The 14,178-nt window shown below is 56.7% G+C and overlaps 1 protein-coding gene across 5 annotated transcripts in view; it reads right to left on the minus strand.

Annotated features, from left to right (window-relative positions):
* LOC111144856 (F-box and WD repeat domain containing 4) overlaps positions 1-14,178 on the minus strand; it is a 99,503-nt gene that overhangs the window by 17,333 nt on the left and 67,992 nt on the right. For 2 of the 5 annotated variants that reach the window (XM_022499401.1, XM_022499402.1), the window contains exons 6-9: positions 13,555-13,620; positions 2,197-2,337; positions 1,560-1,701; positions 619-1,351 (exon numbers count right to left, since the gene is read on the minus strand). In XM_022499401.1, coding sequence (XP_022355109.1) covers positions 1,232-1,351; positions 1,560-1,701; positions 2,197-2,337; positions 13,555-13,620 — 469 coding nt within the window. In that variant the 3' untranslated portion in view covers positions 619-1,231. Of the gene's footprint in view, positions 1-23; positions 68-618; positions 1,352-1,559; positions 1,702-2,196; positions 2,338-13,554; positions 13,621-14,178 lie in introns of those variants that run through there. The other 3 variants (XM_022499399.1, XM_022499398.1, XM_022499400.1) reach the window with 3 other exon arrangements.

Raw genomic sequence — 14,178 nt, forward strand, 5'->3', positions numbered from 1 at the left:
GCCTGTTGCCAGGGAGGGTGGTGGTGACGATACTCCCTTCTGTCCTCAGGGACCTTCAATGTCAAGCCTTTCACAGAGAGGGAAGCATGGGGAATGGATGGAACAGAGCTGGGCCGGGGGGCCCTGAGCCTAACGCGGGGTGGGTGTCTTCCCCATCCTATTTGCGTAAATTGAGGGACACTAGGCTGGTGGAAACCCTGGGCTGTCCCAGCTTGCATAAGGGCCCAGATGCGCTCCCTGTGGTAAGGGGAGGTAAGGTAAAGGAGAACTTTTTGAAATACAGAAACCTTGGAAACAGTCCAGGACATTAAGACATTGTGGGTGTGAAGGCAGGAGGAGGGTCGTATTGTTGCAAAGAGTGCATGTGTGTTCGAGGAGGCTGAAGAAGGGTTTCTGCAGATGGGGAGCAGCTTAGCTCCTCAACAGCACGAAGCCCTTCTACAGTCCCCTATCTATACCCCACAGGTAGCACACACCCCACCACTGGGGCCCAAGAGATGAGTGTCTTAGGGACACTGAGCTATGAGACTGATCTTACCCTTTCCCCAACATGCCCATCCTCAAGTTTGAATATGTCTTTCCCTCTCTTACTGCCGCCCAGGACTCCCCAGCCAGAGATGAACTGAACAATCAAGCTTTATTTTTTAAAAAATGAACATTGTAGCATGTCTTAGCAGCCGGCCTGAGATTGGGTTGTCTCAGAACTCACTCAAAACTGCTGGGTTCCCTTTGTCCTTCCTCAGTTTCAAAGCGAGACCAGCCCACAGTGCCCCAGGAATGAGCCCCAAGAGCTTGGTCAAGAGAGGGGACTGAGGAGGTAGGGGCCAGAGCAGAGGATTGGCAGCCTCACCCCTCCTTCCAAGGAAGGGGCAGAAAGGGATGGCCGGAGCCCCTCACCTCACGAAGCTATCACGGCTCTAAGAAGGGGTGAGGGGCAGGGCTGGCCTGTCCAGACCGGATCCTTGCTCTGGCCAACAGGGAAGCAAGGCCCGGCCAGGTTCAGCTGTTCTGTCAAAGCAGCAGATCCCTTCTCTCCATCTAGCTCCTGGGAGGGGTACCCCCCAATTCCCGGGAGTCAGCAGCCTTTACCTGACGGTGCCCAAGCACTGTGGTCGCAGGTCTAGGAGCACAGGCATCGGGGGGTGGGGGAAAGCAGAGGTATCCCTGCACCCTCCAGGCGGAGAGGTCCCTGAGTAGCTGGCCTCCTGGCCCACAGGCCGGGGTGGCCCTGTCACGGGTTCTGGAAGTCCAGGACGTGGAGGTTGTAGGACAGCGCCGCATAGAGGTGCTTGGTGGTGAAGCGCAGGCAGTACACGGGGCTGCTGAGTGGCGTCGAGGTCAGCGGGAAGGCCTGCAACAGAGGGAGGGAGGGACGGCCATGGCAGGAGCAGCCCGAGGGGAAGCGGGAGGGAGCCCTAACCTGTCCGGTCCAGCGCAGGGGGCCAGGCGGCATGCCGACTCCCCCGCTTCTCCAGGCAGCCACCCGACCCCCCACCCCCAGTACAGCCACTAGTAAGGAGTCCTGGCATCTCAGAGTAGGAGGTGTGCAGCGCACTTACGTGGAGGCAGGCCCTCTGGCGCCGGTCCCACAGCCGCACGACCCCGTAGTAGGAGGACCCGGTAGCCAGCAGGTGGTTGCCATCGGTCTGCAGGCAGTACAGGGTGCTGTCGTGGGGCTCCTCCCACTCCATGACACATTTCCTGTGCGGGAAGAGGCCGTCAGAGGGAGGGTCAGGGGTGCCTGCCGCCCCAGCTTCCACGGGGACCTTAGAAATCCATTCTGGCCCAGGGGCAGAAGCTGAATCACCCTCTCTTTAAAAACCAGACTTAACAGGACCAAGCCTCCTCTGTAAAGCTCTCTTTCTAGCCAGTGCCCGAACCCCAGGCCACACGAGGCCCTCGCTTGTGCTTCCCACGGCTGGCTACATATCACACGACTTGGGTGGCAGGGCAGAAAGGCGGGCAGAATGCTGACGGACGGGCCGCTGACTCCCCGGGCTCTCCATCAGCACCCAGTGGCTGTGGTCTCCAGGTCAGGGGACCAGGGCTGCCAAGCAAGGAACTGAACAGCGCGATCTGACCTTGCTGGCTGCCACTCCTCACCTCTACCTGCAGGGCCTGTGCCTTATGGGGGCGCCCCAGGAGGGCCAGAGGGAGGGCCGGGACTGCCGCCCACCTCCCGCCTAGCACACTCACCGGACACTGGCTCGGAGGTCCCAGTAGCGAACGTAGGTGTCATAGCCACAGGACAAGAGTGTGGAAGGGGACTCATACATGACATCCAACACCCCAGCCCCTGGGGGGAAGTCGCTGCCCAGGTGCATCATTAGCTGCCCACTGGGGAGAGAACAGAGGGGCAGAGGAGGAGAGACTGTCCCACCTCCACCCCCACACCGGCTGGTAACCTAATGGCCTCAGTCCCTGGGGAGATGCTGCTCTCCCTCCTGAGCTAAAATCAGGCTCCTTTCGGATGGGGCCAAGGGAAATGGCCCAGGATGCCCACCCTGTCACCCCAGTCCCAGTGCCTGCCCCTCCCCCAGCCACAGGCCTGCACCACACCTGCTCGCTGCCCAGCGGCCGTTCTCAGGGTGGAAGAATGGGCCCTGCGGCCGGGCCGGCCCCCTCCCGCGCGCGCGCACACTTGGTTACTTTCTACTTCTTGATCCTGCAGGTCATGCAGCTCTGAGCTGCCTGAGTCCAATGCCTTAATTCCTGCCTGTAATCTGGGGCTCAAACCTCATTGGGGATAAAGACCACACAAAGGGAGAAGGGGAGTCCCAGGAGATGTTAAAACAAGTAAACACCTTTGTGTCTGGGGAGAGAAATCGCTGAGAAAGCAGCTTAGCTGGCCGGTCCCTGGTGTTCCTGGCCCGGCTGGCCCCCAGCCCGGGGCGAGCACGCCTGTGTGATCACAGCCCCCAGCCTGCTGGGCTGCAGCGTGCTCCCCACCCCTCGCCCCTCCCGGTGGCCGAGAGCAGATTACTGAGAAGAACAATTTCTTTGTGACTGTGTAAGTCCCTCCGTGACCGCGGCAGTGGGCAGACCCCTCGCCCTGATGCCAGACCCCTAGCAACCACGTAGGGGGGCCTTCCGGCCCTAGCAACTACCCCTCAACATCAAGTGCACCCGCTAATCCCTGTGGCTAGGGAACGGGGAGAAGCAGGGAGTTTCTGCAGGATGGGGGGGTGGTGAAGGGGAAAAGGGACACCCTCCAGGCCTGATCCCGAACTTGCACCCAAGAGCCGCTGGGCCCTCCTCCCTGGCAGGAGGGGAGAAGGAAGGCCACGCACGCTTCCCAGGTCAGAGGCCCCGGCGGCAGGAAGGAGCACTCCTGGCTCTCACAAGCAGTGCTCACCACCAGTGTGAGAGCAGACTTCAGCCCCAGGCCTTCCCGCTCTCACCCTTAAGCTCCCTTCTCCCCAGTGGAGCCACCATCTTCCCTAGAAGCTGAAGGAACAGAGGCGGCAGCTCAGGGTTCCCTTCTACCTTTCCGCTTTGGCCCTGGGCAATGAGGAGACCCCCCCCCAGCAGGACGGCACTGCAGTCGGCGGGAGGGCAGGCCCTTAGAGCCCCTGCCCCCAGCCCCCTTGGGCGGTGTTCCTCTTTCCGGGGTAGGAGGTAAGCCTTTGTGGTGGGGGACCCTGAGAGGGATCAGGCTGAAGGCCAGACCCTAGAGATCACGGACTTTGGCTCCCAGGCAGGGCCCGTCTTCGCAGAAGGGCCACCAGCTATGACTGCCCCACCCCGGGGCAGCCCGGAGTCCCTGAAGGAGTCCATCCCCCACCCCCACCTCTCTTTCACAGGTGCTCCTGGACATTTGTGCACACCCAGGTAGGGGGCTGTTTGGCTCCACAGTTCTCCCTCCTTCCAGATTTGGGGGCCCTGCCCCTTCCATTAGTGAGGCCTTCAGGAATGACGGAGGAGCTCTCCCCTTTAATCTGCAGAAGTAATTTCATGTTTGTTTGAAATAGAAGATGAAAGGCGGTGGGGGTGGGGGCGTGAAGCCCAGCATGGCTCTACCTGCCTCCCCCCGTCCCGGGATTCAGAGGGACAGAGAGCTGGGCACCCGTGCGCCGGACGGGCAGCAGGGTCGGGACCACAGCATCAGGGCAACACCCAGACCAAGTCACCTTGGGCCCCTGTCCCAGCATCCAAGCCACCCCTAGAAAGGGTCATGCCAGCATCTACGGTAAGAACCAGAACCCTGCCTGCCGAGGGAACCCCGAGGGCTAGAGTAAGCACCGGCTGGGAGGCCGCGGCTAGTCGCGCAGCCCCATGTCCGCCGGCCCAGCTGGGCCCGAGACAGTTGCTGCAGCCCGGCGCTCGGAGTCCCTGAAATGGCCACACACACTTCAAATGGGCCAATAAAAAGATACAATTTCTTTGGCCTCTGGGCCTGAGGCCCTCCACACTGCTGTGCGGTGCCCGGGAGGTGAAGTCCGGAGCCTCCGCGGACACGGCGGCTCTGGGAAAGGGCCCGTCCCTCCAAGCAGCAGCCCCGCGCGGCCCTGGGAGCCCTGCTGGGGCTTTGATTTGGGAAAACAAACAGAAATGGCACCGTGGGCCCTCAGCAGCCCCCACCCCAAGACCAATTTAACTAGAAAACTCTAGCTCAACAGCTCTGGGGAAGGGAGCAAGATTGGCCCGACAATAGCTCCAAACTTTGGGGAAAACGGGGACAAAACAAGCTGTCTCCTCAGCCCCTCCTCTCGGGCTCCTTTTCTTCCTGCAAGTGTGTTCTTGTAAAAACGATTAGATTGCAATTTGTGTAACATGGTGACCCCCAAATTCAGACGTTTCACCCCTTTTCTCCAGAAAGAATGTCAAGAATGCTTCTCGGCCTCTCACTGTGGGGGGTGTGGGGGGTGCAGAGTCTTGGCTGTTGCACAACTTGTGTGGGAACAGGACTGCCCCTCAGAGTCCCGGGCCACGACGGGAGCGAGGGCCGGCTCCGGCCCTGCGGAGGGCCAGACAAAAAGGCCATTCCCTCACAGCCGCTGCACACAAAGCCCGGGCCTCCAGGAGCCGCTGAGGGCTGGGGGGTCCTCCACACCCCGGCCTCTCCAGCCTCTCCCGAGCCTGACTCCAGCAATTCTCTTTGCACCCAGGGAAAGATAAAGACCAAGGGGCCGCCCCTGTGAGCCTGACGAGCAGGCCGCGGAGGGCAGCGTTCTCTGCGATGCCCCAGAGGACCTGGGTGGGAAAAACAAGCAGAGGGCGGCCTCCTCCCCGGGACCTTAAGGGGGCAACCAGGTGAGGGAACCGGGGCTCCCACCCCGCTGCACAGCAATTCCATCTCAAGGGAAGAGGGAGCCTTGGAAGGAGTTTCCTGACAGAAGGAAATCTAGTAAGACACGGACCCCTCTATCGCCATCTTTAGGGGACATCTAGGGACAGCTAACTGGAGGCCAGTAGTGGCCCTGAAGACCCAGATGTCCCAGTTGGGAGAGCCCCTCCCTCCCCTGGTCTGGGCCTGCTGAGCCAGAAGCTGAGCCAGAAGCCGGTGCCCACCCTCCCCCGAGTCCGCTCATCCCAGCCTCCCTGCCTCCCTGCCCGGCCCGCCTGTGCTCCCAACACAACCCACAGCCCGCAGAAAGTCCTCCAGGGCACAAGGGCCCCGAGCTGGCAGAAGCCAGATCCCCGACCCACCTCCCGGCCTGCATCTAAAAATGCCCGTGGCCGCCACACCCCTTCACAGCCACTGTTAACACATGGGGTTCCCGAGGATGTTCCCTGGAGATCCTAGAGGTTCTCGTTCCTCCGCCTGGCATGGATGTGTGACCCGAGGACACAATAGGGGCTTTTAGGACAGGGCAAGGAGGAAGAGTGACACACAGTTCACCTTCCCGCAGCTCAGCTCCCAGGGACAGAGGATGCGAGGGTATAAGCTGGGCCAGACATGGTCCCTCAGGAGAGGAGGCTTTTCCTCCTTCCCACCCCCACTCTCCTCTCTTCTTCCTTTCTTTGAGCAACAATCACTTAATGAGCACCTTCTGTATACAAGGCATTATGCTTTACCAGGAACTGCAGGGAGAAGTCAAGGATGGCTGAGGGAGTTCTCTCTGTCCTCTAGGAGTTTTCAGTCCAGGGAGGGAGGGAGGGAGTCGTGTTCCTAACTAACAATACAAGGGGTGACCGGAGGGGTCCCAGAAGAGAAAGGGAAGTTTTACTGTCAGAGGACAGATAAAAGAACATTTTGGCCTGTGGGCATGGAGTGGTTCTCTAGGGAGTGACAGAAGCGGGATAGGCAATGACAGGAGTGGGGGAGCGGTATGGCCCAGGTGAAGGACCCGCCCCAGCAGGGGGTCGGAGTCAAGGCACCGGCGCTGGCGCCCGGTTTGCACCTGGCAGGCCCTCCCGTCCGGCCAATCCTTTCGGACCATGACCGCCCCTGGGTGTGCACTGCTCAGCGGACATGAACTCTGGCAGGGGCAGGGAGTCCCCAGGCTTCTCAGCAGACAGGAGCTGGCCTTGTCCAGCCCTCTGGTGGGGAGGGCCGGAATCAAGGAGGCACGTTAGGTCCCAAACGTAACACCAGAGTGGTGGAGACAAGAAGCCCACGGAAGCCTCGCCTGCCTCGGCGCCATCAGGCGAGTGGAAGGGCCCCGCCGGAGCCCACGGCCTCACCCCCGCATGTGTGCGCGCGCGTGCGTGGCCCCCGCGCCTGCCCGTGCACACGTGTTCAGACACAATGGCTCAAAGGCCAGGCAGCCGGGCAGCCCACTTTGTACTGCTAACAAGGGGCCCGTAATTACAGGAAGGGGCAGCCGGGCAGATAAAAGGATACAAAATTTCAACATCTGTTGCCATAAAGGGATAAGGAGAAGTGAAACGCAAAGTATCGGTTTGGTGTGAGCAGGCAGAGAGCCAATTTCAAAGAGTTCAGGGGGACAGAGGGGACAAGAAAAAGGAAAGAGGGGGGAGAAAGAAAGAAAGAAATTACAGGGTTCCTTAAAGAGGTAAAGAAAAAAGAAAATGAAAAAAATCTGTCAGTAATACTTTCAAAGGAGAAGGCAGGTACTTTAAAGAGGGCAGTTCCCCCAATCACCCTGACCGAGGGCCAGGCCGCCCGGGGCGGAGGCAGAGCCGCGGGCAGAGACGAAGCCACACCTGGGCCGGGTGGGCACAGCCACTGCCCTCGGTGGGACCCAGCTTGTGCTCGCGACACCACGTCCTGCAGGCCGTTAGAAAGGGCTGCAGCCTGGCCCTCACCTTTCTCAAGGCCACCCCGGGGCCCACGGTGGCTGACAAGGCGGCCCTTTGAGTGCTCTAAGGGTTACCAACTCCAGTCACCGGGGCTAGGGTCAGGGAAGGCCTTGTGGCGGCGGTGTTGTCTGCACCGAAGAGTGAGCAGGATCGAGAGCGGGGCGGGGGGGGGGGGGGGCCCAACCAGGGGGGGGGGGCAGCTAGAGCACAGGCTCTAGTGGAAAAACAGAGGGCACCTGTGGGGAAGTGTGAGACGCCTATCTGCCCCAACTCTGTGGAGAAAGAGGAGACTCGGGGGCTTTAGGGTAGACAAGGAAGAGTGATGGGGGACAGGGATGACCTTGGCTGGAAAGGGAGAGAATGGGATGTGTGCAGAGGCCACACATACTCACACGCCTGGGACTCGAACAGTCAAGGCCCTAGGAGTAGCCAGGTCACCTCAGCCCACACCTCTCCCCATCCCAGTCCCCAGGCTGGCTAGGGCTGCGGCTGTTCCCACTAGGATCGCTGTAGGTCGGCGCTCACAGGCCTCCATCCTGTAGCCCACCCGCGCCAATGCTAGATCCAGCTCAAATGCCCTTGGCCAAAATGCAGAACCCACGGTGACAGCAAGCCCGGGAGGAGGGCTGTATATGGTGTCAGGCCAGTCCAACCTTCCAGGCCTTTCGGCAGCTGGGGGTATATGCCACACAGCACCCTCCTTGGGACCTAACCGAGGCTCCTGCTCAAATGCACACAGAGCACGTAAGATGGGCCTGGATCCCTTCAGACCCCAGGCTCAGGAACGGGACGGCTTTGGCCCAGCTTCTTGGGGTCTGATGGGACCATGGGGCCTAGCAAGGGATGCTTCAGTGGCTGGCTGTTGGCACTGTGTGTCAAGATAGAGCCCTTGGGGGCCTGCAACCAGGCCTGAAGGCCAGCTCCCCTTGTAGGCAGGAACACTCTGGCACTTCCAAGTCAGGTCAAGGACTCCATCTTTCTTTCTGCCTGGTTTAGATAGGTTAGAAAAGGAAGAAGGGAGAGAGAGAGAGCCAAGATCTTGCCATCCAAGCAATGGCCATATGCCCACAGTTGCTCTCTGACCTGTGTACCCCAGCCAGCACCTCCCCCTCCCCAGCTCATAGGGAGAACAGAGTCTCCAAGGGTCTTGATGGAACGAAGGGCCGAGGGAGCCATGGTGCCTTTGAAAGGGTCCCCGGGCACTGTAAGAAGTAGCCTAAGCGACCTGACAGCAAGGCCCCGAGACATAGCAGGGAGAAGACGGGTCCAGCAGGGTCCCTACGCTCCCCCCAGGTGTGTCCCAGCCCCCACCATCATCCTGAGGGCGGCCCCAGAGCGGTGATGCTCTGAGCAAAGCTGCCCCTCCAGCACTCCTTCCCCCCAAGTACCAGCACACACATAAAAGCGAAAATCCCGGTGCTCCTCAGGTTTCAGCAGTGACAGGTTAAAAGCAAGGAATCCACCCAGCCCCGCACAGCGCCCGCCACCAGGTCCTGCCGGCGGTGCCGCTCCACCTTCCAGATTGGCCTGTCAGTCAGGCTTTGGCATTATTGAAAGATCAAACTCCGTCCTGCCTGTTCATTACCTTAATCCTATTTTCTACATGGCTTTATTATCTGCTTGGGCTTCTCTGGGAAAGACAGCTACAGACAGTCACCCTGTCCGTCCGCTTCCTCCCACCAAAAGCCGATGCCTCCAGCAGGCCATCCTTCCTTCGAGCTCCACACGCCTTGGTCCTCCAAGCTTCCCTGGGAACCGGACGGATGTTTCAGTGAGGCCTGGCTCCTCACGGTGGTGAAGAGGGGGTCTGAGGGCCAGAGAGAAGACAAGGCCACGTGTTGCCTGGGGTGGCACTGCCATTGGCCACCCAAAGTGAGCAGGGACAGTTTCTCATTTGGGGTCTTCCTGGGTTCTGGACAGACCCAGGGTTTAGGAGGAATTAGGGATTTCATAAGTGAGTGCTATTCAAGGAGCTGGTGTCTTATAACTACATCCTGACCCCAAATCTGTGCTCAGGAGTAACCGCCCCCCCAAGAAAACCACAGGCAGAAGAGGCCCTCCAAAATGACTTGACCTTGGAGATGAGAGTCGGCCACGGTGGTGCACCCCCCTTTCCAGCACCCCTGGCTCATTCGCCATCCTGAGCACAGGCCAGGGAGGATGCCAGGCCCCAAGGCCAGTCACATGCCTGAGAATGACCTTCAGCAGCAACTCATATCCTGTGGCCTGCAGCCTCGGGTACTGTCAGGAGCCTTCTCTGGGCCATGAGGTCAGCAGGACCACTTGGCCTCCACTGGTCACAAGGCCACAGGTATTTGGAGAATTAAAAAGCTGAGCCTCTGCAAACTCTAAGGTCCTCACGAGGAAGGCAGCCACGGGTGAGGAAGCAGAGAGTGGACATGGGTACCGTATGGGCACGTTTTCAAAATAACGTCTTTTAATTCTGTTAAGCAGAGAGAATTAAATCTCATTTGCAAATGTGGAAGCCGAGGCCCAGAGAGACCCCCTTATCACAGAGCTGATCCACAGTAGAGTCAATTCTAGAACCCAAGGCTGCCTGACCAGCAGCCTGTGCTCCCTCTGTAGCCGCTCACAGCCTCCCCAGCGCATAGAAGAGGACGGGTTCCTTCTGCCTGCGGCCCACTCAGAAGTAAGAAGTTGCCAGTGGCAGGAGTCTGGCAGGGCAGGCCATGAGAACAACTCTCTCAGGCTGCAGGCACCCCAACATCCCAGAGCCTACAGAACAAAGGAAACCTTGGAAGTCTCAGCTGTGTTGGCAACAGTATGATGCGACCATCAGCTACACTGACAAAGATGGAAGATCTGGGGGCACCTGGGTGGCTCAGCTGGTTAAGCAACTGCCTTCAGCTCAGGCCATGATCCTAGAGTCCCAGGATCTAGTCCCACATGGGGCTCCCTGCTCAGCAGGGAGTCTGCTTCTCCCTCTGACCTCTCCCCTCTCATGCTCTCTCCTCTCATTCTATCTCTCAAATAAATAGATAAAATCTTAAAAAAAAAAAAAAAGATGGACGATCTAGAATGCAGAAGATGACAGCACCTGCCACTCACCGGCTCACACCCGCTGTGCTCTCCACTCAGCTGTGGACATCCCGTTTCAAGAGGGATGCAACCAGATAAACTGGAGAAGCTTCCAGCTGAGAATGGTCCTCAAGTACGAAACCAAGATCGCAGGTCACCCACCCAGCTACCGCTCACTTTTGTCCTCGCTAACCCAAATCGGAATCTGTGCCCACTCACCTCCCCCACTGCCAGGATGCGTGTGGGGGGTGGGGAAGCCGAGCTCCTCCCCAGGCCCAGAAGGTCAGTCTGGACTGCTCATTCCATTTCCCTGGCCACGGTTTGGTTTGGGGCGAGTAGTGGAACACACTTTTGGCTCACTAAATATGAGAAGTCTGCTCGGGGCTCCTCTAAAAGGTGTCCCCATCTTAAAAAGAGACCCCAGGCAGGGACGTGTCCTCTTCCTTCCTTCCTTCTCTTTGGGTGCTGCCTTATGGGTTCATAGGGCTTTTGTGAACAAGCCTGAGGGTAAAGGCAAAACCTACTTGAGGTGGCAAAGCAGAAAGCTGAGAAGACGGGCTCTCGACTTTCACGGAGCTGCTGAACGCATCAATCCTGGAACCAGCGAACTACCCAACTCCTGCACAGACTCCTTGCCAGTCAAGATAATAATCCCTCTATTGTTTGAGCCACTTTGAACTAGGTCCTCATTACTCAGAGCCCAAAGCACCCTAACTGATGTTCACGATCAACAACTGAAGGTCCTCACACTTCTGGCCTGATAAGGAGAAGACGCTGCAGGAGCAGGACCAGAGTTTTCTGATATTTAAAGGCCTGTCTTCAGAGGCACGATTCAACTTGCTGCTTACTCAGGATCACAGCTCCTGGAAGCAGATCAAGCCCTGATGAAGGACAGGCACGAGAACTCTCGGAGCGATCCAAAGACGTAACGTGCTATCTGGGGAAGGTGGGAGTTCCCTATCCCTGTGGTTGGATGACCCCCAAGAGAATGTTGTGGAGAAAACTGTATCTAGTGAAAATATCTCATATGTTTAAGAAAAAAAAGTCGGAGGGTGCCTGGGGGACTCGGTTGGTTGAGCATCTGCCTTTGGCTCAGGTCATGATCTCAGGGTCTGGGGTTCGAGTCCTGCATCTGGCTCCCTGCTCAGCAGGGAAACTGCTTCTATCTTGGTACCCCACCCCTCCTTGTGCGCCCCCTCTCTCTCTCAAAATCTTTTGGAAAGAGTGACGATACAACAGATTTTTAGGAAAACGAAAGATATGACTAGTACTTTCCTGGAGACGGAGAGGGAAGGAGACGAGCTAGAGCAGCGAAGGCACAAGACAGGTGGGCAGAGCGTGCCCTCACCGCTACTGTCAATCACGGCATTGCAAACCACAACAAGGGGCCTGGGGCTAGGGGGAGATTTCTCACACTTCACCCCAAGAGCACAAAAAGAAACAGTCAATAATTTGGATGTCATCAAAATTTAAAACTTGGGTCTTTTATCCTGTCAAGAGGATAAAAAGTTGGGTTGCTTGGGTGACTCAGTCGGTTAAACATCTGCCATTGGGTCAGGTCATGATCCCAAGGTCCTGAGATCGAGCCCCACATTGGGCTCCCTGCTCAGCAGGAGCCTGCTTCTCCCTCTCCTCCCTGCTTGTGCTCTCTCTCCCCCTCTCTGTCACAGTCTCTCTCAAATAAGATCTTTAAAAAAAGGCTAAAAAGACAAGCTCCAGACTTAAAGGTATAGGCAAACCACATGTCTGACAAAGTATTCATTTCTAGAACATATAAAGAACTCTCAAAACTTAACAGTGAAGAAGCAAACTATTCAATTAGAAAATGGGCAAAAGACCTGAGCAGAGATTTCACCAAATATACAGAGGGCAAAAAAGCACATAAAAAGATGTTCATCATCATTGGCTATTAAGGAAATTCCAGTTAAAGCCACAAGACAGCACGCCAGTGAGAATAGCTAATACAGACCATCGTGACGGTTCCAAATGCTGTTGAGGATGTGAAGGACCTAGATGTCCCCTAGACTAGGGCTGGATTATAAAACGATACAGATATTCAAATCATTTGGGGCATTAATCCCAGAGAAATGAAAACCTAGGTCCACATGAAAGCTTACACACAAATGTTCATGACAGCTTAAATTGCAATGGTCAAAAAACTGAAAATAACCCAAATGTCCTTCAGTGGGGGGTGTGCTGCTCAGTGGGAGATCTCTTTGGTGCGTCGTCCCAGGGACCACTACAAGCAACCTCAGGTCAAGCGTTCTTAGTATATCTGCTATGCTTGCACGAGAATAATACTGGGGGAAAAGCAAATCTCAAAAGGTTACATACAAAAAAAATAAATAAAGGTTACATACATTATTTCACTTATATAACACTTTCAAGCCAATGCAATTACAGAGACGGAGAACACGTAAGTGGTTGCCAGACATTAGGGACAAGAGGGAGTGCCAGAGGGGACAGGAGGCAGACAGTGTGACTATGAAGGGCTCCAACAGTTCCGTAACCTAACTGAGGTCACAGTAATGTCAAGCTACACACGGGATAAAATTGCACAGAACCACTACACACACGCACACACACACACGCTGAAATGACTACAATCTGAATAAAGTTCTATGGATTATACCAATGTCGATTTCCTGGTTCTAATTTATATTACATATTAGCCTACATATTATCTCATCTTACACAGGTACCTTGCTGCCCTATTCCTGGAACTTCTTATGAATCTAAAATTATTTAAAAATGAAGAACTAAACAAAAAACAAAACAAAAATTCAACAGAACAGGAGACAATTGGTTGGGAATGTGTCAGGTCTGCCAAGGCAGAGAACTGTGAATAAAACCTGTATGTATTTTAAGTGTTCTGTGTAATTGTCTTTATGGATCTGTAGGAGGTCACTTCCAAAATTTCTGTATTTTAGGATAGATGGGCTTTTATGTCGCCACATAATCAGGCGCTCCTTACAGAAAAAGTATCACAAATCCAAACTGCTATCCTCATTTCTACATGAAATGATTTACCCATTAGAAACTCCTTCCAACAGTTTCCTCGAGCTAATTAGCAGGGCCAGGAGAACTCGCGTGCCTTGGAGGCAGTCCGTGGGTCTTGGGCCCAGCAGGGCGCTTCCCAGCCTCCTCCTGGACCACCTGGTCCCACCGGAAGCCAGAAGCCGGAAGCTACAGCCGGAAGCTACAGCCGGAAGCTACAGCCGGAAGCCGGGGCAGGTCTTTGCTGTGCCTCCCTGGCTGCTGTGGTCCCACCCCCACAGGAAGCCACGGGGGGGCTCAGGATTCTCTTACCTGTTGAGGTCCCAGATTCTTAGGGGTGAGAAGTGCCCACAACAAGCCGTCCCTGTCACAAAAGAGCTGCCAAACAAAAGGAGAACAGAGTCAGGGCGGGCTTGTCAGAACTTGTGGCGGCGATGGCGACACAGTTGCAAGTGCAGTGCTCGTTCTCAGGGGATCACCCAGTGGAAACAGGATGAGAAAAGCGATGAGGGAGGGTCGGAGAAGCTGCAGGAAGACAACTGGAAGCGCGCAGAGGTCGACAACCCTCCAGGGGCCCCGCAGGTGTAAGGACAGCAGAGCTTACCACGCAGAAGGGTCTCGGGGTCTCTGCCCACCAGAAAAGCACATCTCTACCTGTGCAACCCTCAGGCCAAGGGAGGGCGGGCCTGTCAGGCTGCAGAAAGGGCCCTTGTTGGGTTCAGGAAGATGCTGCAGCCAGAGGTCAGGGTGGTTGGGGGACACTGCTGAGGCTGTTTGTAAGAGCTAGGGAACTGTGCTGCAAGCACAGGGCAGGCGGGACAGCACGGGACTGAGCGGAGGGAACCACCGAAGGCCTGTAACCCAAGGAAAAGGTGAGACAGGTGGTGTGCTGGGGTGCAAGGGCGGCAAGACAGAGCGTGAAGGGCCGGGCAGCCG

Source organism: Enhydra lutris, unplaced genomic scaffold (genome assembly GCF_002288905.1).
Source record: "Enhydra lutris kenyoni isolate GAN:26980312 unplaced genomic scaffold, ASM228890v2 scaffoldscaffold12, whole genome shotgun sequence".
Lineage (NCBI taxonomy): Eukaryota > Metazoa > Chordata > Mammalia > Carnivora > Mustelidae > Enhydra > Enhydra lutris.